At 30.8% G+C, this 23,629-nt stretch overlaps 1 protein-coding gene across 2 annotated transcripts; it reads left to right on the top strand.

The window, feature by feature from the left end:
* The first annotated feature begins 2,570 nt into the window (after positions 1–2,570).
* LOC130451168 (regucalcin-like) lies at positions 2,571–21,581 on the top strand. 2 transcript variants are annotated; one of them, XM_056789999.1, is made up of 8 exons: positions 2,571–2,762; positions 7,657–7,829; positions 8,142–8,339; positions 10,245–10,514; positions 11,802–11,908; positions 12,754–12,966; positions 15,533–15,623; positions 21,468–21,581. In XM_056789999.1, exons 1-8 carry the CDS (start codon positions 2,716–2,718, stop codon positions 21,518–21,520), a joined length of 1,152 nt encoding a protein of 383 aa, XP_056645977.1. In that variant the 5' UTR covers positions 2,571–2,715; the 3' UTR covers positions 21,521–21,581. The 2 variants fall into 2 exon arrangements, with proteins under 2 accessions (XP_056645977.1, XP_056645978.1); XM_056790000.1 differs by lacking the exon at positions 15,533–15,623.
* The last annotated feature ends 2,048 nt before the right edge of the window (positions 21,582–23,629 follow it).

Below are 23,629 nucleotides of genomic sequence, written 5' to 3'. Positions count from 1 at the left end.
TAAAGAAAAAACATCGATATACATTCAGGTACATCAACGTCAATTCCTTAAATTTTTCTTTTGTTGTCAAAGTTTTTCTATGGCCATTATTTTATTCATTATCCCTCTTGATTTGAATTAAATTTTCTTACCCCAAATTAAATTTTTAACTGGAGCTTTTCATCTCTTCCCCTAACATCAACTTTTTCAAAATCTTGAAATAGGAATAACTGAATTGGAAAGTATTTCTAGGTATTTCAAAAATATTAAAGGTCAATGACTTATATTGTTGTTTGTAACTTGATAAAGAAAAATTACTTGTTGGTTTTAATAATTAACTGGTCTACTAACGAATTCCTTGACCTAATTTCTTCAAATTTATCTCAATAACAAGAAATAATTATTAGCCAAATTAGCTTCTTAATTGCGGACATAAATTTCATTACAAACCTGTTTTTAACAACCGGTGTGTTTGGTGAATTTTGTATACATATGGTTGTATAGAATATATTATTACGCCATGGGTAGACATTCCCAAGTGTAATGCTACATTATTTGCATGCTTGCCAAGGGTTAGCAAACGTCCACGAGCTAAAGTCTGTGCAAACGCTTGGATGCCATGCACACACTTTCGAGTATGTTAATGTGTTCTGGTCAGGCAAGCGTTGCAGACAAATATGGCGTTGTATTGGACATTATGTTTAGTATGACAGATTTTTATTTAAAATATAAACATAAACAAAGGAAGTTATGGTAGAGAAAATGGTGTGGATATCAAAAATTCATGGGAATAGACACTAGCCTGAATCGGTCCCAAGCACACCGCTTTCACGCTTATGTTTGTGAAAAGTTGTCGAAATTTTTCAAGCATGTAAACGTAGCATAACATATCGAAACTGTTAATTATTAGAAAACTATAAAAAAATTGTGATCAGTTGGGAAGGAGACAAATTGAAGCGAATGCACATGTGCAATCTATTTTCAAAATAATAACGCTATACTTCTAGATCATTGGCACAATCAGCTGTAGAAATGTACAGAAAAGGGAAGGAGAAAACATAATAGAATAAAATTAGGCATACAGAAAAAACTAAATCCTTTTAAAAATTGAAATTGAGAATGAAATCACAGAAATGCGAACCTACTAATATAAATGATCTGAGGATGATAATAATAATATTCATGTAACTAAATAGAAATTGACGGAAATATGAAAAATATTAGAAACATAATACTAAAGCTCACATCACAAAAAAAGGAAGAAAATAGTGCAGGCAATCAGGTCCAAATATTATGAAAACTAATACATCCCAAGAAAAAGATCGAAACACTTCAGCGTTACCCACAATACTGATAGTTGAACGAGTAAATAATGATGATAAATCGCACATATCAGCCCGTATATATAAACGACCAATACGGTTGTTGACTTAAAATATATCAGCAGTGATTGATGTAGTAGATTAGTTACATCTCTTCTGCCAATAGACCGGACCTGTATCCTTCGCACTGCTCAAGTTTGAAACTACTCACAAATGAATGAACAAAATGCCAAGATAGAATAAAAAGGCAATAAATAAGTTTTCAACATTGAAACTTAAAGATTCTATAAGAAACAAATGCTGCAGTCATAATAAAATGATTTGCACAAAGTGGTGTTATGACATAAAAGGATGTAATACAACAAAAAACGCTCGCAAAAAATTGATGATCGCTTAGAGACATTCATACTGCAACTTTCAAATCTGTCAATAAAATGGCACATTGCCAGTTGGAAGTATATTCAACATTTTTATAGGAATTGTGGGATTTAACACCTCTTGTGGTCACAGTCACATTGTTAATTTTTACAAAGTTTCATGTCTACACATAGTAGCTTGTTTTTTTCGAATAAAAGAGAGAATCCTACAAATGAATATAACAATATATGTGTAGCAATATGACATTTGGGGAAGGAGAATTCAAAAAGCTTATTGGATTTACTTAAATTCTAAAAATTGTTCATAAATGAACGTGTTCAATAAAAGAAAGCAATTAAATTTTCTTGGGTTGCTTTTTATTTCTAATATTGATATAATAAAAAAAAATTACTCCATCAAATTTTGAAAATATTAACATTAACGGTAAATTACTTCATAAAACAATAAACTAGCTTAATGTACAAATATTTTATAGTTTCCATCAGATAATAATCTTTGAAATTTCTTAAGTACAATCTGAATTTGTTAAGCAGGATATCAATAAAAATACTTGGTATGGAGAAGAATTTTCCGAAAAAGAAGCAAGTATCTATCCACTCATTTGATTGTATGTTTTAAACACGTTATATAAGCATTCGAAATTAGCTTCCTTAATATCTTTCTATATGTCGTACTTAATCAAATATTGAATCTCAGTCTAAATTTGAATTAGTAATTCAGTTATTCTGGTTTTCTGTTTTCTGTTAGCTTGGACATTAAAAACAGAAATATTTACTGATGAAACCGCCAGCCTTCAGTAGTAAATAGAATAACACTTACTAATTCAGCTCCGTGTCTATAGAATTCAACATTTTATAATTATACAGTATACGCGACAATAGTAAGTTCCTTACTAACTTGTAATCAGTCAATTTAAATGGTTGACTCTATAGAGTACACTCCTGATATATCCAGTGAATTGTTTACGTTTTTGAATATATAAAAATAAGCTTATTTTTAATTGGATCAGTCGCGGTTTGGATATTCAAGTGGTAACATGTTGTGGACCTTTTTCTATATTGTGTTGGCCATTATTGGCGTGGGGTGAGTTGATTTTTTATACCATTCGCTACACTTTTTTATTCAACTGGAATCTACGACATTCGCAACTACCATATTTGTGTAAATGGATAATATCTGTTTTTCGATAATATTTAATAGTGAATTGTAAATTTTTTTTATTGAATTGAAAACAGTTTCGATCAGAAAACCACATAATTCATTCATATTTCGATTGAAACCAGTGTATTTAATTAAAAACATAGTTGAATCACGAACTTGTTTTCCTAGTAAAAGTCATAGTCTGAAAAATATGCTTTTCAATTCCACGAAAATTTCAATTCAATTGATTTCTCTCGTGACAACTGATCTGCGTAATTTCATCAATAGGCAAGTGGCAGATAATACAGACGGCTTCAAAACTCACCCCTGGGAGACTAACCTCCACAAGCTAAATTATTGCCACTAACCTGAATTATTTTCTGGTGCTAATAGTGCTTGCATGAATTACACTATGACAAAAAACGTGTAAATTTGATCATATTGATCAGATGTTCGAGTAATTACTTCATTTGAAATAAATAAACACTAGATAATTAATGATTTTTTTTTTTTTGGATAAATTTATTAGAAGCGGTCGATTAAAAAGGATTAAACTAGAAGAAGGAGCTTATTTGTACGGATTTTAAATTCTGCTTACTTATCAAGAACCGATGACAATATAATAATTGGGTAATTTGATTTAATTCTGGGCGCCGTCCACAACATGTATAAAGGTCTCGTTTATCAAAGTCCCCAGCTGTTTGCTGCTGGAGAAGCTGATACAGTAACACTTGGCCAAGTACGGTCGTTAAACGATATACAAATAGAAGAAGGGTTTGATTGCTTAAAATAAACAACACTCTTTCATTGTTAATAAAACTGAGAAGTGAAGAATAATTCTTAATATAAGAATGACAGAACTTAAGAGAAAATTAATGCTATGGTTCTGAAAGTGTTGGTATATTTACCAACCACCTCTGAAATAACTTTGCATTTCGTAATAAAACTAGGGAAAAACTATTAATATTGAGCATCACAAGCTTTTAGAACTCTGTACCACTAATTGCTTTTCAATATTATGGATTATTTTTTCAAATTTGTAGTTTCATAAACTATATAAGCGTGCTTTGAGTTTTCTTTAAACTATGATTTATTCTGTGTAACAAAACCGTCATATTTCCCTTAGTTGAGAATGACATAGAATTTGGCAAACGCAACTTTGTTAACGTTTTGTCGCTGATACCAGAATATTTGTAATTATTTATCATAAAAAGTCGATTTAATAGCTAAAAAAATAACACGGGAATTTATGATATTTTTTGTAAAAACTGAATTTTAGATCTATAATGATTATCTAAAAACTTGTCGTTGATTTAAATATAAAATGATCCGTCATTATTAATAAATTCATCACTCAATGTAATATGAAGATTATGAAACAAGCTGATAAGAGATGAGAGATAACTAGAGCCAATATGAGTTATACAAAAGTGCTCACTTAATTTTTGTCATTTAATTATTATATTTCTACACTAACCAAAAATACGTGTTTAATTCTAACTAAACAAATATCAACATTGTTAAAAATCAACCTTTAAATATGATAGATTTGGATTCAAAAAATAAAAGCAAATATATATTATCAGACGTGATTTTACTTTAAAAGTAATTAAAAATTAACTGAGAAACATGTTAAATTTTCTAAAATGGAGATTGATTCAAGCAATAAAAGCAAATATTTATTATTTTCTCCTATAAAAATAGTTATGGATGTTTTGAATAAATGCGTCGGTGGTATGTTGTTCTTCAATTATTGGAATATTTCAAAAAAACCAACATACCAATTTTACGATATTTTCAAATACTTTTAATCGGTGTTTCCTTCATTTTTTTAGAAAGTTAGCGTATAGATTTTGAAATGAAAAGTGTGACTTTTCCATTCACAACGCTAAAGTGGTTTTCATTCATTTGTTTTTGCCAAAGTTAATTCTAAACTTTATGAAAAGAAAAATAAGACACTGTATACTAATTTAGAATGTTTTATTTGATCTAAAATCAAACACAATTAAATGCAATGTTATTCCCATATCAAGCGGCTGACTTTTATCAGGTCATAGAAAACTCTTAGATTATATTAGTAACATTACGGCAAATGGTGGTACTGCAAGAGAATTAGCAAGCAAAATGTGTACCAAAATACGTAGAATGTCAAGAATAACCATAAAACCAAATACTGGAAGTAAGAGAAAATTTATTAAGAAACGCGATTTGGTAAAAAGACTTTAAAATAGAAATTAAACAAAGTTTCTCAGTAATATCGTATTACAAAAGACCGGATTTACTGACCTCCATAATTGTCACGGTATAAATTATTTGCGTTTATGAGAAAAAAATTGCAACAGTTTTCAAGATCGTAACCAATTTTATTATAATCTGTCTACTGATATAAATAACACCTGATATTAAAACTAGCGAGATGAAATTAATAACTTTATATTCGTTCCATATTTTTTCAAACCAACCAACTCTTTACATTTTGTCGTATTACTTCTTATGTTTGATCTTCAATAGGACAGTACATTCACTTTGTTATTAGTATCATAATTGCTCTCAAGATGAAAAACTATTGAGGGAAGTTTCTACAATCACAGATGTGAAATATGTATTTGGCATTTATCGATTTTCTGGATAGTATTCTTGATAATCATTCAATTCTAGAAACGTATTCGCTGTAAAATATACGATTACAATATCCAACACTTCTGTAACATATCACGAATGATAAATTATTCATTCCTTCCATTATTGACAACTGGAAAATTGTGTATGAATGTACTTGTATGCAGATAAAGTTGTTTTGCAGTGAAAATATCGCAATCAGAAAAAATATATTTCTCAACTTTAAGTCATTTGAACTATTAAACATGGAAACATCATTTATATTATCTAAAAAAAGGAGTAGTATTCTACAATATTTGTCAACTACATTTATTCATCAAACAAGCGTTTCTATATATCCAAAAATAGTCAGTGCAATAGAAAATAAACATTATTTTTATCTTGGTAATATTTGGCGTATCATAAAACTTGTAATATGTAAATGATTAAAATTTTACTTTAATTAATATCTACGAAGCTCTTACACATTTCTATCGACCTTTTCCGCCTAAAAACGCTTCACATTCCATGGACCCTTTCACGCTTTGAGTTGTTCGATGAGAAACAATTTCATCTTGATCCTCGTCTGACTCGTTCTTCTAGATGATATACCTGTTTACACCTGACAGTATTTACGCTTATGTTTATTATACTAGGAATTTCTAGGAACGACATCCAAACTTTACAAGTCCACAATTCGATTTCCCCCGACCTCAATTAACTGCAGGTAATTTGCATTTCTTGGCTCACTAGACATAGTTAATAAACACTTTTTTGTACACAATTGTAAACAATTTTTGTAGTATCCTTCGAAGTCACTTTAGTTAAATAAATTAACTATTCGGATATAATTTCGTCCAGTACTTTCACAAAAAATAATCAAAATAAATTTCGCAACAGTCGTGTTGTTACATACTTCTAAGCATAATTTTAACAAAACGTGAGTTTGAAATACTGCGTTATAAATATTCCTCATAAAATTAAAATGAGTTTTGCACATAATGGTCTAACTATACAACAAAAAATAATGCTGAATAAAGGTCCACAGTTGTTTTGAGTATTTTTTACGCAATTACCTCAACATACATTTATGCGAAACACTGCAGGTTCATATTTGATCGAATTTCTCCAAAAACGTGTGCATGGTAATTGAAATTATTTGCACTTGAGATAGACGGTAATATTTTCGCGTCTCACCAATCTATATTTCAAATTCAGTCAGTAGAAGAAAAGAAGAAATTATAGTAATTGGAACAGTTAATGTAATAGTAACAGACATTTAAATTTTAATATATGATGAGACACAAACTCACTTTTAAGTTTGATAGAGATCACAAAGTTATTCATAAAACCAAATAACCAAAGATAAGGGGAAGTTTCGAATTACATATTATATTTCTTTCCAAAAATCATCGTCAAATAACAGATTGCAAGAAAATCACGTAAAAGCTAATTTAAAACTACAAAATGTTGAGAACTAAAATTTCAAATGACAAAACTGTAAAAGAAAGGTCACTTCAGTGTCAAAAATTAATAACACTGAAAAATGAAATTGATTTTGAATTTAGCTTTTAAGTCATTTTGTTAGAATCCGTTATCTGTGAGGAGACGCTGATTTATAATAAATTGTTGGCTTCTAATATTTCAATTAAAAGATTAAAATACAAAAAACAAACATATTTTTAAACGGTACACAAAACAAAAATTTATTCCAAAGTACCAACATTTTGTCCACAGACCTCAATGAAACACGACTCATTATTTTTTGTCGATGTATATTGCTGAGAATACTCATGAGTATCGATATTGAGTACTTAAAGTATTCGAGTAAACTTTACTACTTCCCAGCTCTGCTTCACTCTGCATCGAATGAAAAATGCATAAGAATAGGAAACTCAGCGATGGGAGAATGAAAAAAAAAATGAATTTCACAGATCAATAAACAGAAGGGAAGCTTCATGGGTTCGTGGCGTTAATGGCGTGAAATTGATGTCAAAAGTAGAGTACCGAATAAATATACAAAGATCAGTTTATTAGAAATCACTTTGTTGTTAATCCAAATGCCACTCGATATTCAGTAACATAAACGGTTATCGGTGTTTCGTGTATAATGAGACGTCGAATAAACAATCAACTCTCTCAAGCACCATTAAATTACAAATTAGATAAATCAATTATAAACCATTGTGAGATTTGTTTATATTTGTTACTGTTTCCTATCAATGATAACTTGTTTCAGTACAAGTGGTATAACCACACCATGTGTTCATCAAATTACACACCCAATAGGACATACTGAGGGACCTCACTGGGATGGGAGGAACAACATACTTTATTTCGTGAACATTCCAGCAGGTGAAGTTTATGCCTATCACTACGGATCATCATTATTGAAAAAAATTATATTAAATGGTAAGACTTCAGGAGGAATTACTGAATAATTTCTTCATTCTGTCACTTACACACACACCAAATATTCCATGACATTCCTTCTTGGTATTTACACGTAACATCACTGCTATTATACTTTGGAAGCTTAAACGATGAATCTTGTGTTAAAAATGGTTTTCAATGTACTTCTATTGGTTTCTATTGGTACAAACAAACTTTTTCTCCCACTTTCCATATTGAACTACATAACAGTTTTTCAGAACATAATTTCTACTTATTAAAATGATATTCATATTTACATACGAACAATAAAAACGAATTTATATGTAACAGGTAATGTGTCGCCTGTGATTCCGGCTCGTAAAGATCCACATTTGTTGCTCGTTGGAGTGAACAGATCCGTAGTTGCAATTGAATGGAATGGAAAACATACGCTAGGAGATCAACAGGTGCTTACAACTGTGAGTCAGAAGTTTCCGAATAGTAGATTTAATGATGGAAAGGCTGACAAACAAGGAAGACTGTGGTGGGGTAAGATGAAAATTCTATTTACCTATATCGCTGGTTAGCATGATGGAAATTATTGAGACGAAATTCTAGGTCTGTGTAAGAATAACATATAAAATACCTCCGTCTGTCATATAATTTATCCAAGACAGATGAGTATGCGAAATCTTTAGTAAAATAATTTATCTATTGAATAATTGATAAGTTCAAGGTGCACTTGATATATTTGTAGATAGTTGATAAACCAACAACCTCTATTTGCATGGAAAAAACAAAATTTCCAACATATTACAAAAGAAAATAATGGACAGTTATTAGTTTTAGATACCTTAGTAACTAAAAATGGAAATAGGCTAGAATTTGACTTATTTAGGGCGAACACCGCTACTTGCAGGTATATCCCGATATCCCGGTTTATTATTCTCATTGTATCTAACATAAAATGGCCAGTCCAAATTTCTAGGTACATTGAAAGACACAACAAGGATCATCATAGGTTTAACAAACTACCTTTAGCCAAAATCAAAACAAAAACAGGAAAAATTTGCTCTTATACCTCTCAGTCCTGTTTATACAAAAGGATTAAAACATATCTTTAACAGAGTAGACTCGATATTAATTTAAATATTGAACAATACTTTTAAAAATTGTTTAGAGCACCTTGCTCATTTAAAATATGGAGGGATTTAGAAGAAAAACCTGGCCGATCACGCTGTCAGTCATAACAATGGAATGAATATAAATATATAAAATATATAATATAATTTATAAAATTGTTAAAAAATGTATTCAACAATAAATTGTTCGATGCATTGAAAAGTATTGAGATTGATAAATTTAAGAATACAGTCCACTATATACTTAGGGAATGAATGTGAAACTTTTCGTCGAAGTAGTTTTTTGGGCATTTTGGGCACAAAGTATCAGATAACCCAGTCAAATTAATATGAATATGAACACATTGTCGAAGACATAAGCTAATTGATTTGAAATGTATTGGAATCATAATTATCGGATGAAACTTTCAAAAATATAGTTTTGCTATGGTAAATTGATTGAATTACTCTGATACTGTTTAATTTGTTATTTATTACTATATATTGTTAAGTTGGTTCGTAATGCATAATAAAAAAATATGCTAACTTCTGGAATATCACAAATAAAATTCCAGTCAAATTATTTATATGCAATTTGCGTCATGCAATAACCCAGAAACGTATTTCTTGAATGTTCAAGTATGTTAATTGATATACATTATGTTAATATAATATATCCAATTATACTCGATTCAAAATTGACTTTTTCCATAATTATTAAGCGATAAGTAGTATATACACACCTATAATTATCTTTCCGCCAAATTTACATTTTGTTTTTATATCCCAGGTATCATGAATAACTATAACATATTCGTACCACTCATATATAATACATTACATAGGTATTCAAATAATATCGAACCTTGTTGTATATGCACTCTCACATGTGTTCAAATTTAAATGAGTATTGAAATATCTGAAACATTATAAATGATCATTTATTATTTTTCTAGTTTTAACTTCAGAAATCATTGTCACATAAGTAAGAAACTACTCATGTCTTGTATCAATATTCCCTATTCCCTAATTTTTCCGTTTTTTGAATCTCAATAATATCAACTTTTGAGGCAATAAATCGTGAATAATAATGTTCAATCATCAACACTCGAAATTATTTTTTCACAACGAAACAACAAAAAAATGTTTCTTTATATAATCAATAAAACTAATCCATTTCAAGTTTTATTTAAAACTTTAACAGATGACATCAGAATTCCTTTATCGCGTTTTCTCTACACGATAAGTGCCACGGAACAAGACTAAAACATTTTAAATCTTCACTAATGGCACTGTTTTATAAACATTGTACTAAAACCAACAATTTTTTCAGGTACAATTGGATCCGAAGTTAATCGCGTAGTCGTCCCCGACCAAGCAGTATTTTACACAATTACAAAAGAAAATTTAGAAAATCCCACAGTTGCGGCAGCTCCAGTTACCAACAGTAACGGTCTTGCATGGAACAAAGCAAATAATAAATTATATTATATTGATACTCCTACACTTAAAGTAGTTGAATTCGATTATAATGATGAAAAAGGTATTATTTCTTCCACAAACAAAACTGTATTTGACATCGCCAAATGGGCAAATATAACAGGTAAAAAATGTTTAGTATAAAACTATTAGTGATTATAAATTTTAGTAGTATTTAAATGCCACTAAAATGTGTGACTTAAATGTACAAACAAAAATATATCTGATAATCCTCTTTAGATTTGCCAGGATTCATAAATTTCTTTTTTAGCCTTTGCATGAGAATAAGCGTGCAGTCCTAGATTTACAAAACAAAACAGATGTACACATCTGTACATATAAAAGATTTAAAATAGCAGCTTCAACTAAGAAGCAAATAATAAAATACTGTTTAAAAACACTAACATACACATACGCGCTTTTAGAGTTAGCATCACGTTCATAGCAAAAATCGATCTATAAAGTGAAAAATAATTTTTGGCATAAGAATCCAATTTGATGAGAAAATTAATTAAAAGTTACAAAAGTCACCAACCAAGTGTGCAAGAGTATTCAGAAATTGAAAGATGATAATATATTCTTAATGATAATGATAATTTATAATATTACTATCACACAATGCAATACTTCTCCATTTTAAGTTCTAGCTAAATTGGTTAGTAAATGTTATGGGTACAAATCGTTAAATATAGCGTGATATCAGAAAATTTGATCGCCACTAACAATCGGAATGCGATATTAACTCTATGAATTCTACAAACTGAAAAGATAATTATAGTATTTTTAAAAATTCACTGCATAATTTGTTTAGTCGATACAGATTCGTGGACGATAAGCACACATATTTTGTCTTATTATTAGCCTGATAATACACGATGTAAAAAGTATAAAATTATCTGCCGCAGTAGTAGGAAGACATGTCCAATACAGTAAAGATTAATTAATGAATCAACTTAAAAATTTATTATGATCTACAGGCAATTTCCTGCTAAGTAACCTATCATATAATACTACCCAATGCCTTTATATTCTCCCTCTATTTCATTTTGTTCTTTGATTCTGTCATTTCCAGATACATCGCGACTTTCTAAAACTGATAAGCTTTGTTTTCATTATAAGTAACAAATTACCTGTAATATTTACCAATTATACAAAAACTAAAAGCAAATAGGTAATGAGAAACGCTAACTCGGCCCTATTCTCTTCTCCTAGGTTCAATTTTTTTATTCCATTTTGTTTTTATAAACTAGGAATTAGAAGGAAAAAACCTTCTTGTTCATATTTTACTTATGGTACCTCGTAACTTTTGCTAGAATTCTTGTAAAGGGAAGCTGGCAATCCCAATAATTCAATTTGTGAATATGGATAACTGGAATGTAAAATGCAATAACTTTTCTAATCTATTTTCTAGGGCTTCCAGATGGTATGACTATAGACACTGAAGATAATTTATACATCGCTTTATTTGGCGGTGGGGCTGTTATTAAAGTTAACCCTACTACAGGAAAACTACTTAAGGTAACTCAAACCATACGTCTTACAGCATATAACAATTATAAAAATCATAGAAGTGGAATAACTAGAAAAAATACTATTATGGTCTAATCAAGTTATGTCTTGAATCCAGAAAATTGGGAAAAACCTATCATTAGTTTTGCAAGCTTATACAAGTAAAAATTCAACGCTCCTTAGACCAAAGAGTTTTGCTTGAAACTTGGAGAGCCCACGGCTGAGATTATTTCGAGTCATAAAGCAGATGTCCTGTCAGAATAGGAAGTTTTCATTTATTGGCCGACATGATAAATATTCCGAAAACTCAAGTGTATCCCAAAACATATCATCACGCAGAAAGTGTGCGCTAATATTGTACCGAAAGTGCTTACTAAGATCCAAATTCCTCTCGCCCGAAGAAAACCAGGATGGACAAATCTAAGGTGAAAATAATGCTTATACCCTTTTTTGGTATCCATAGACTGAAACGCTGGGTTCAATGCGTTCTGCCGGAAGTTACTAACAACTGGAGGTTGTACCATGACAATGCTCCGGTCCATACCTCCTGCGGTCTCCAATTACATGGTGAAAGCAGGGGCGCCGATGATCCCTTAGTCCCCGTACAGCCCGGACAAAGCTCCTTCGACTTGTTTGATTCCACGCCTCAAAACACCCATCTTGGAACAAAATACTGGAGTTAGTATATTAACACAGTAGCAGCAGCAAGGTTTTAAGTAATAAACTGTTCAATGAATGACATTGACATTGACGGAACGGAACAATATATTCAAGAACGTAAAAAAATTATCTGAAATTTTTTTTATATTAAATAAATGGAAATTATACTGCATTACATAAGATTTTTGTTTTAGATTATAGCTATACCAGCAAAAGATGTTACATCAGCAATGTGGGGTGGTGAAAATCTTGATATTTTATTTGTTACTACTTCAAATACAAATTTGACACCAATAGAAAAATTAGAAAGCCCGGCAGCTGGTAGCGTATTCGCAGTTACGGGATTAAACGCCAAAGGATTTCCGGCTCACACTGCCGATATTATTGATGAAATACCTAAAAAGAAGGTAAACACGGAGTGTTAATTATAGTTCCACCAGTAGGTTTCTAATATGTTGAAGCTTTATTCCCTATTATCTTAATAAACTTAACTAAGCCTTTGTAACTTTTTCATTTGTACACCTCATTGACGTAGATTTCACACCTTTCACTGCCTGTTAATTTTTTCACTCTTTTCCACTGTAATAAAGGGACAAGTGTCGTCAAGCACGCTTTGTATATATAATAATGTCACTTTATAAAGAAAACCAAATCAGTTTGGCTATATGCGCTTTATTATTAAAACAAAAACAGAATTTCGAAGGAATTTCCGACACGAATGAGAATGCCTTGTCGCATTCAATATAATACGTTTAACTAAAAACAAGAATTGCCATAGATGAGAAATTCAACAAAATATTATATATAAATTAATAAGACTGGTAGATACATACATCATATTTTTGATTCGTTACTTATAAAAAAAATTCTCACAGTAATTAATATTTCTGAATTTATGTTGACCCATCAGCATCATATTTACTTTCTTCCGCACATCTACCTAATATTTTTTTAATTATTTCTCATTTTCTAATCACTAAAAAACAAGCACAACCCACGACTTTTACAGTTGAAAACAAAATTTTGAAATTATACTCTTAACTTCTAAAATACTCCTCTATTCGATCTATACAAGCTGATACTCTAAATTGATGTTTCTTAGACATTTTTAAGCCTTATCTCTTTCTATTAGAATTCTGTTCACTTTGCCCTTGCTAGAGATTAACTTAGGGCAGGAAAAATATTGAGCGTGGAAACAACGGGCAATTAAAAACCAATTAACTCATAACGTGATCGTTTTGAGTTGCTGTAGCTATACCATTTATGGCGTTTATAGGGTGTTGCAATATTTCTCCTCAGATATTTAGTATATAGCTTCTTTGAATATCCATCGGAGCAATAGGTATAAATGGTATATCAGGAAACTGAACCACTGCTGAGCCAATTCAGTGAAACTGACTACTTATATAAAACGGGTATAATATGTTTTAAATTCATTGTTCCTGGAAATTTAGTAAACTAAGTATTGACTTACTTAGCGGTCATGATGAAGCATTTACTTGTTATATAACCCTGGATCGGTGTACTTGGCAAATATTACTGTTGAAGTATTAAATGCACTCGGCTATAAAAGCGTATCAATCCTTGTTTTTTTACCATCGCTCAGTAGTTTCATTGTAGTATATAATAGTGAATTTAGCAGTAGGGTTATCTGGCAAAATAGCAAAATAATCCATATTCCATTGTCGAAGTAGAATACAATTCAATGAAGCTACTCAATTAGTTTCAATAAAATAATCCTTACTTAAATCAGAATCAAATAAGAATCAATTTCATCTAGCGTTGAAGCCATGTTTGAAGTATAAGTAAATTGCAACCACGATAAAAGTGCGTCAACATGGCATAGGCGTTATTGTGGTATGATTTATGATAATGATAATCTTGCTATTTTTATTTTGGATCGACTCCCTGGTGAACGGTGTATAGAATCAGTCGCTGTAGACAGGGTTTGCACACAAAACTGTTTGATAAATTCAATTGGACCGTCAGCAATCCCTTTGAAAAGTATAGTATTGGGGGTGTCGCACGAAGCGAGTGCAATTTAAACGGTAGAGTGTGTTTATTTCATAGTAAGAGAAATCATTTTATATCAAAGGAATAGTTATGTAGTTCATTTTATCACATTTGAGTTTATAATTTGTATAAATTCATTTTCGGGACAACTCGTTCAGTATTTATGGTAAAGTTTTATATATCTGATATCAGTGAGGTTTATTTATTATTCTCAATTTAATTAATTCCTTCATTCATACACTTTTTTCAAAACAACTAAATATCACTATAAAGTTCGCATTTATCCATAATTACCATGTAAGTATTTATGAGGTTCTCTCTCTTAATTTTTTCAATGCCGCTTTGTATAATCAATATAATCCACATTTAACATATCGAAAAATGTAGAATTAGTTCATCAACAGTTTAAATTCATAAAAATTCCAATTATCCAAACTAGAAAAAAATTGAAGTAGTCACTGATGGAATGTTATTTAGAAGATATATTTAAAAGATAAAAAATATGACAAAAAAAGAATCGGGAAAGTATCTTATTAACATGGAAACGATGAAATCCTCCCAATTATGTTATTATTCCGTCTTTTTGACATATAATAAATGAAATGTCAAAGATCGTAGGATACTTCTTAAGCACTTTCCATAGTAAGCACCATATTTTTCTCGATTTTCATAGGAATATAAATGGGTACCTTTTTTTGGTCATGGCTTAATATCGTGACTGAATGATTTCGATAACGATTCAATCATAAATAAATAACGTTTAGTCAGGTTTCAATAATCAATGTAAATATATTTTAGTTTGCTTCGCACATCTATAAGAGTAGTTATCATTTATTATTCATTACTTATTTACCTACAATGCTTTTTTTAATTGCCTTACCAAGTATGCAAAAGACACAATTTTCATGTATATACACTACCAACTCTCTTGGAATAACTGTTTCAAGAATTTAATTCCAGAACTTGATAGAAGTACTATTTAATCCTGAAATATTATCATCAAGAGAACCAACAAAGAATCAAAAAATTGTTCAAACTCGACAAGAACCCGGTAAGTATACTAACCAATCCGAATTCAATAGAATATCTCTACCACTAGTTTTGCTTCCATTATATGTAGTTTGGTATTTTAGTTGTCCAGCTCACTGCCGAAAGTTGTTCTGTGTTCTTTATTTTTGAATTGTGAAGTAAGGATGTAGAGTACTGCTTCTTTTTGTCCTGGTCACTTGCAGTGAATGAGATCGTAAAATATATTTTCAGATTTTCAAGTTGTTCGTGGTCTTGCTGTAATAGAGAACATTTTTTGTTGATATAATAACAAATAACAGAAAAGCCGTCCAAAAAATTGAATGCAATAATACGAAAAACGATACATAAATAGCTTAGAACAACAATATTCCGTCAACTGTAGTCAATTTATGAAATCAAACATCGCTTTCCATACATTAATAGATCCATTTATGTTTAAACCTCATGGCAAATTCTGCTCTTCAGAGGCTACAAATGCCCTGTTATATTGATTTCACAATGTTATTAGCATTTGATGAACAACATCTTTCAACCTACCACTTAAATAAAAATTCACATCGTTTTGGAAATAGGCTTCCTCACCCAAACCATCTATTTTGATATATTGAATCTAAATAATCTTAATAAATATACTATTGTCTAGTTATTTACCTCAAAACTAACCTGTGTACGGACAATAACCAAACATTATTAAAGCTTATACAAGTAATTCTCAAACAGAAAACTGTTTCCAATTCAACTCAGAAAGGAATTATCTCAAATAGGAGAAAGAATGTATCAGTCTAACTGAGTAAAATCCACGAATACTAACAGGAGTTTCATAAGAGCATTGCCGCCTCCGAAGACGCTTGGTTTAGCAAAGATTGCAGATTCTATTACGTGATAACATCCAAATTTTCTCAAAATCTGGGAGACTGAGGGACAAAGTATTACTTACACCTGGAAGAGTATCAAATAAAAGATGGAGATCTTTGGCCTCTACAACTCTCCCACATCCGGACTTTCTAAAAGAAGGGGGATTAATATATTAGCCGTAAGCACTGAGCATTCCCAGTACCGCAGCAAGAAAAAGGGGCACAATAGATACATATCCTAATAAAATAAGTAATTATTCGACCAGAAAATTAAAGAACACCATTTAGTGGACTTATAATTAACTTGATGTTGGATTTTATACAATCAGTGAGGAAGATTCTCATAAAAATAAAGCATACAATACAAAATAACGTTTCCATCATTCCTCAAAGGTACAACAATCAATAGTGATGTAAAATCGTTGCTTAAAAATTCTACATAAATTTTCTTTCTTCGATATTTCAGGCATCGTGATCGTATAGGTCCTAGTGGAGCAAAAGACGCCAGTAGGTATTTCAGCAGCTATGGTAAAACGTTGAGGTCGCTATCCTCATACGTCGTTTTATATTTGTCGCCCAATTTTATTTCTTTCTGTTTTTGGCTATTTCTGAATTCTTTGCACGTTAAGTACATCGATTCCAGTTATTCCTCGATAGTACTTATCCATGTTCTTGCAGGTCACTCTCCTTTTATTTTACCTGTTATATTATAATCAAAAACTTCCTATCCATCTTCATTTTGACTTTGTAATATTTTCGCCTATTTTCTCTTCGTCACTTATGTTATTTTGCAGATAACTCATAGGCATCAATTGACAAACTTTTGAATTTTCCAGAAGATCTTTCTATTATATATTCAAATCTCGGCCTCATTTAACAGGAGAGATTTTACATTGATCCATGAAAAGTTGTATAATCCAAAGATCCGGTATAGTTAATTGTGTCGTTATACATAATTAAATATTTGAACAGTGACTGATCCACTTCAGTTCTAAATTAATAAATTCTTTTCTCTGTATTATACCCACCTTCATCTAGAGAAATTAGATGAATAATAACAAGACCAAGTTAAGTGCAATGCCACGGAAGCTTTTACAGCTAAACCATCCATCATTCAGAAAAAAAATTCTAATATTGTCTAATATTTTTCTAATACTTTGATAAAACCAAGTAGCCAAAGATTGAGAGTTGTATCAACATTATCAAATATCTAATCGACAAGAGTCATGTTATGAACAAAGTTTCTTGCAGATCTTGGAGAATTAATTAGATTTCACCATATTGACTTTGATGGTAGAGTATGATGGAACTTTTCTATTCTAAACCTCTAGTTTTTTGTACAGATATAAATATCGAAAAAAATTTTATCTTAGTACAGACAATAATTACTTCTATTAAGGTATCAGACTTTAGATTAGATTTATTGTATAATGGACACTATTTTAAAATAGCTAATATATGGTTCTGTAGTTGATCATATTCAGAATTTGCAAATTTGAAAAATTGGAGATAGTCGAACTTCAGTACGTGATTGAAAATTGGTTTTATTTCTCACAATTCATTCATTAAATGTAGCTAAAGAATTTAATATTTTCGACCAAACTCTGGAATCGACAGTTTCAATTTACCTTATCGTTTCAACCAATTACTACGATTAAGGCCATTCGTTCTGACGTATATACTTTCATTAGTTACTTGGCCTGGTAAAATAAAAATAATGCTTAATATAGAAGGTCTTGTTCACCTGGATACTTTGATTAATGTATCAATGAGTCATTTAAGAGAGTAATAACTGAATTTTAATAAAACGCGTTTTTCCAATTCTAATATTTTTATTTAAAAAAAATGTAACACACATTTCATCAAATTAAAGACGGCTGGCTGACATTATAACTCTATTTGCTATCCAAAATACCTCAATAAATTAGTGTCGAGATATAAAGCTTCGTTTATGCAACCAAAATTAAGAATTAACATTAAATTAATAAATTAAATAACTAGCTGAAAAACACTGAAATAGTACTTGTAGTTCAGGTAGAAAAATAACAAGATTTCGCCAACTTTTAACTTCTTAGCTCAATTCCTTGATTGTGTGAAGTCAGCAATGTCCTTTAGACGATGGAACACTAAGAGTGTCAGGAGCTCTCCATTCTTGAATGACAAAAAGGATTCATACAGGGAATTTCTAATTAATTTAAAATTATCCTTAATTTACTGCATAAACTAAAAAATTACCACCAAGAAAGATTAGTTTAAGGTTAATTTTAATTTGGTTTTAACTTCGGCTGCAAAAACCAAGCTTAAGTGAAGTTTTTTCCTGTGTTAAATAAGATACTGGTTGTACATGATCCCACTGCTCGATTCAGTCGGTTGTCTATTAAAAGTTAAGTATTAAGTATAATTATTTCACTAATGTAACTTGCAACTATCTATTTATGTTTTTTTAATCGGGGGTAGTTTATTCAAATCATAGCAACATCTGTTTGTAGCCGTTTTTCAACTGGCAACCATGAATTTTCGTAATAAGTATAGATATAACTTCAATTTGGCATTAACATTTTCTAAAAAACAATAGAATGATTTACCTGCTTACACCTTGCAACCCTAACGCTGCGGCTCACTAAGAGCTGGCAACCATTTTAATTCCAATTCTTGACATCATTTTCTTTTAAATGACGTAAAATTGATTAAGAAAACATATAGATAGTTACAAATTGAATTAGCAAATTAATTATACTAAAATTAGTTACATGTAATTTCAGCTGAGTTTTTATTTCATTTTAAAAAAGTTTCATCATAAAAACACATACCTGCAGAATCGAGCAATGGGGTCTTGGTCTATTTTATTTCTCTCTAAAGTCACACCATTATTTCATTGTCAAAAATTTCAGCTGTGTTTTGATTTGAAAACTTTTAAAACACTATTTAAATATATTTAGCAATTATTAACAATACAATATCACTTATAATAATTATTTTACATTATTTACAATAATTATTTTGACGACATGGGATCTTGTTATTCAATAACCTTATACGTATAGTTTTTGTGACGTTACCAAAAGCTGTTCCGTTCTTTTCTTTCTTAGAAAAAATAAAGATAATTTTCATAATCCTTTCTCGTTCTGCGTGACAGTTTTCGGTCTCCTGCTCAATTCTTCTGGTAGATTCATTCGGCGACCGCGTTGAATCATATAAGGATTTTTCGGAAACTATAACCCCAGTTCAGGTTGATCACCGATAAACTGATTGCGGATCCTAACCCAGAATGAGATTTAGATCATAGTTTTCGAACGTCTCGTTCAATAATTTTCGGTGGAAATTTTAAATTTAAAACATGATCTACAAGATCTTTTGGATCTTTTTATCACTTTTTGTGCCATTCAAAGGAAACAAATTATATTGATATATACTACTAAGACCGATTAACTCGGTCAGTTTCTGAACAACAATGAACGTGATGAGGGTTAGTTTCCCAACAATCAGATGATCAGATTAACCCGATCAGAGTTTCCGAAGAGTCCTATAGTATGATTGTTTTTAAATGTATCACCAAAAAAATTTTCTTTATGAGTCAGATAAATTCAGTACTGTAAATTACAAGGGTGGTTCAAATATAAACCGGAATTTTTTAATAAACGCACGGAAAATTTTGTGTCCTAACAGTGGCTGCTCTGGATGTTAGACTGGTCTGTTAGGAAGCGTATAGAACAGCTGGGACCGGATAACCTCGCTTTTTAGTGTACTTATAGCTATGGTATATGCGCCCCAGAACAAGTGTTACCGATAAAAACGTCAGCGCTGTATAAAAACTCATATTGGAAGATCGACGCAGTAGTGTACACGATATGGCTGAAGAATTTGGCATCAGCGTAGGTAATATTGAGTAAATAACTCATGAATGGTTCGGTTCGTGCGACAAGACTACGGAATTTTGAGCAGAAATTCGCACACTAGGAAGTTTCCACGCGTCTCCGTGAACTGGGCTGGGAAACACTGAAAACTATCTTTATAGTCCCGATTTGTCGCCGTGCGACCATTATTTATTTGGTCCATTGAAAGAGGCACTTGGTGGACTGAAATTCGACAGCAAAGCGAAGGTAGAATACTTCGTGTGCGAATGCTTACGTGAAAAAACGAGAAATTTTAAAAAAAAAGGCATCTGAAAGCTTCCGGAGAGATGTCAAAAGTATGTATAGTGTAACGAAGAAAATCAAGGAAAACTGTAAAAAATTAATGGTAAAATGTCTTATAGCAAAAATTCGGCTTATTTTTGAATTATTATTATTAAAAATTATTACAGTTTCTTCACGATCACATCGCTACAGTTTTTCTGTTATTATAGACCATCAGTCGGTTGTATAATTTATTCTATGTGTTCAATTATCGTTATTGAGAAGTTATTAGTAATTTACCTCTTTCATTATATGTCGAAAAACCAAAAATTAAAGAGACCGCAAGCTTCAGTAACCTATCAATTACGCTGTTCATATGAATTAATCGTGGATAACCACATAAAGTGAATAATTATAACCAAATTACCCGTAAGCTGATTAAATTTACCCACGATATATTAGAGTATCAAGGATCCTATCATATGGCTATGATCCGATTATTTTCCGATCAGTTTCCGAACAACAGTGAACGGGATCCGGATTGCTTTCCGAATATTTATGATCGGGTTAAGATGATCATAGTTTCTTGAAAGCCCTAAAAAGTAAACTTCGTTCTAATTTGTTCATACCATTAAATAACTCTTCGTTTGCCCATCTAATATAGAAAATTTTCTGTTCAACGCCCAACAGGTCACCGGTAGTTTCCATTAGATAAATTTCCTCTAACCTATATAAAAATGACTCAATCATTTGAAGCCAAGATTCTAGATTTGTGTTTTAATGAATTGATAATTTTCATTTGACGAATTGACGAGAATTCATTTAGGATAGGTTGATAGAGGGTACAAAAATATGATAGTTTTAAATGTCTTAAATGAATTTATATTTTTGTTTCAGGTCTTTGGGATTCATTTTTGATTACAGTTCGCAATATTTTCGCTCAAAAATGAAGGAGTTTTGTTAATTTGTAAATAATTTTCTTAAGGAATTGTTATAAAAATTTTAAAAGTACTTCAGCGTTTCATTGTCCTGTATTGAAAAAAAAAACTATTATAATATATAAATATAACAAAAATCAGAGTGATACATTTGCAAAAATATGTTTCAAACTCTATTTATACCAGTCTGATTTATGTAAAATTTTGGCCGGTGACATCAAAAACATGACGGATACTAACAATATAATCACCATAGTGTATATATATAACAAACAACATCTTCATGCTCGCAAAGATACTAATGAAAAATAAATATATACCTTGAATAATACTGATCGACATATTCATATTATATTGAATGCAACTGCAAGAATCAGTATTTTCAAGTGATTTCTAGAAATGAATGACATTAATCTCGAGCAACGTTGTGCAAACGTATTTTGCTTCAGACTTGGGCAGAGTGCAACTGAAACTTTCACAAAACTTCAGCAGGGTTAAGAAGAGAGTATTCTGTCGAGAGCCCAGAATCCGAGAACTTGTCAGTTCATATTTTTGGTCGACCAGTAAAAACATTCCTGCATCTCATCAACCTCCTTACGCATCTGATTTGAATCCTCCTAACTTTTTTCTCTGCCCTAAATTGAAAACTTTTCTGAAGGGAGGTATTTTAAGAAATATTTAAACTGTTGTAAGAAACCAGCTGAAGGCTATCATCGTAACCGAGGACAATTCTAAGTCTACTCGAATATAACTCATTTAAAAAATCAGTCTCATCACTTTATCAATTTGAATAATTGTTGTAACAAATTTCAATTAGTAGTTCACTATTCTCAAATCAATAACTCTAATCATACATTTTATTATTACCTACTAGTAGTAGTCATGAATACTTTAATCATTAACTGCTTCTTGCCCTTATAATTTATAAGCCGCTACCTCTATGTCAAGGAGTGTTTTGACTATTATTTAATGTAGGTATTCGTTACATCCTACAATTTTATTTAATTTTCCTGGTTTTGCAACATCTGTAAATACGTCAACTTGCTGCAAATATCATATTCAGCATTGATCCTGAAATATTACCCTGCGGGGCAGATTTTGTGGTCTGGTATTGTAATATATCATAATTATTTATTCTTGTTTGTACTATGCAGAAAAAGACTAATCTTTATTTTATCTAACAAATCATAATTCCAGACATTGTCAAATACTCGGCTAGTATTTAAAAACCGTTACTATTTTATAAGACTGTTGAGTTGTGAATTATTGTTGACAAAAACGGAACTAATACTCTGGAAATCTGCTGATTCTTTAGTCAGTATTGTTCGTAGTATGTTCATTTTGCTGTCTGTTTGTTTGGGGTTTGGAAATTTCAATTTTGTATATTATACCGATGAGCTGTTTTTGCTAATACTAATAAAATGATCTCTTATCGACGGTAATGTCTCTTTAGGTGAAGATTGTTTTGAAGTTTAAATAGTGTGAGGTATAAGCATTATATTTGTATTATTCTTGATATCAGTATGTCTAGAAGTTAGTTTGAAATTAGTGTATCTTGTAAAACTAGACATAAAATTATTACAAATTATTATGCCAAAATTGATTAGATCATCATCGTCGAATAGAATCACTTTAAAGATTAAATGTTTTTTTTAAATCAATTCTCTTTTATTTTATTGTTATATTATATTATTATACTTAATCTGTCAGTAACATTTGGTTGCAACTTACTGGAGGATTGGTTTTCATGATATCTTATCAGTAAGGTTATTCACCTGAACAAAAAGCGTACGCAAGATTTAGATTCTACAGAAACAAATGTTACTTCAAGATAAATAAATATGTGGCTATCTATCATTTAATACTTATTTAGAATCAAAGGATATACCACTTGAAGTACAAAATGAAACAAAAACATAATGGCTACATTCAGCTGACGAAATCGTTGTGCAACAGTTGTAAAACCCTAGCGGAATCGTTTGCTGGCACATACTATACAAACTCAACACGTCCTGGAGAGGTTGCCATGTTTTGAAGCGCTTTTAATGTGTGCTAGGTAGTGATTGTGGAAGTGAACCGTGCGAAAAGTGAACAAAAACTGAGTCAGAGCCAGACCAGTAA

Source organism: Diorhabda sublineata, chromosome X (assembly GCF_026230105.1).
Source record: "Diorhabda sublineata isolate icDioSubl1.1 chromosome X, icDioSubl1.1, whole genome shotgun sequence".
NCBI classification, from domain to species: domain Eukaryota; kingdom Metazoa; phylum Arthropoda; class Insecta; order Coleoptera; family Chrysomelidae; genus Diorhabda; species Diorhabda sublineata.
This window is presented reverse-complemented; position numbering and strand designations above follow the sequence as displayed.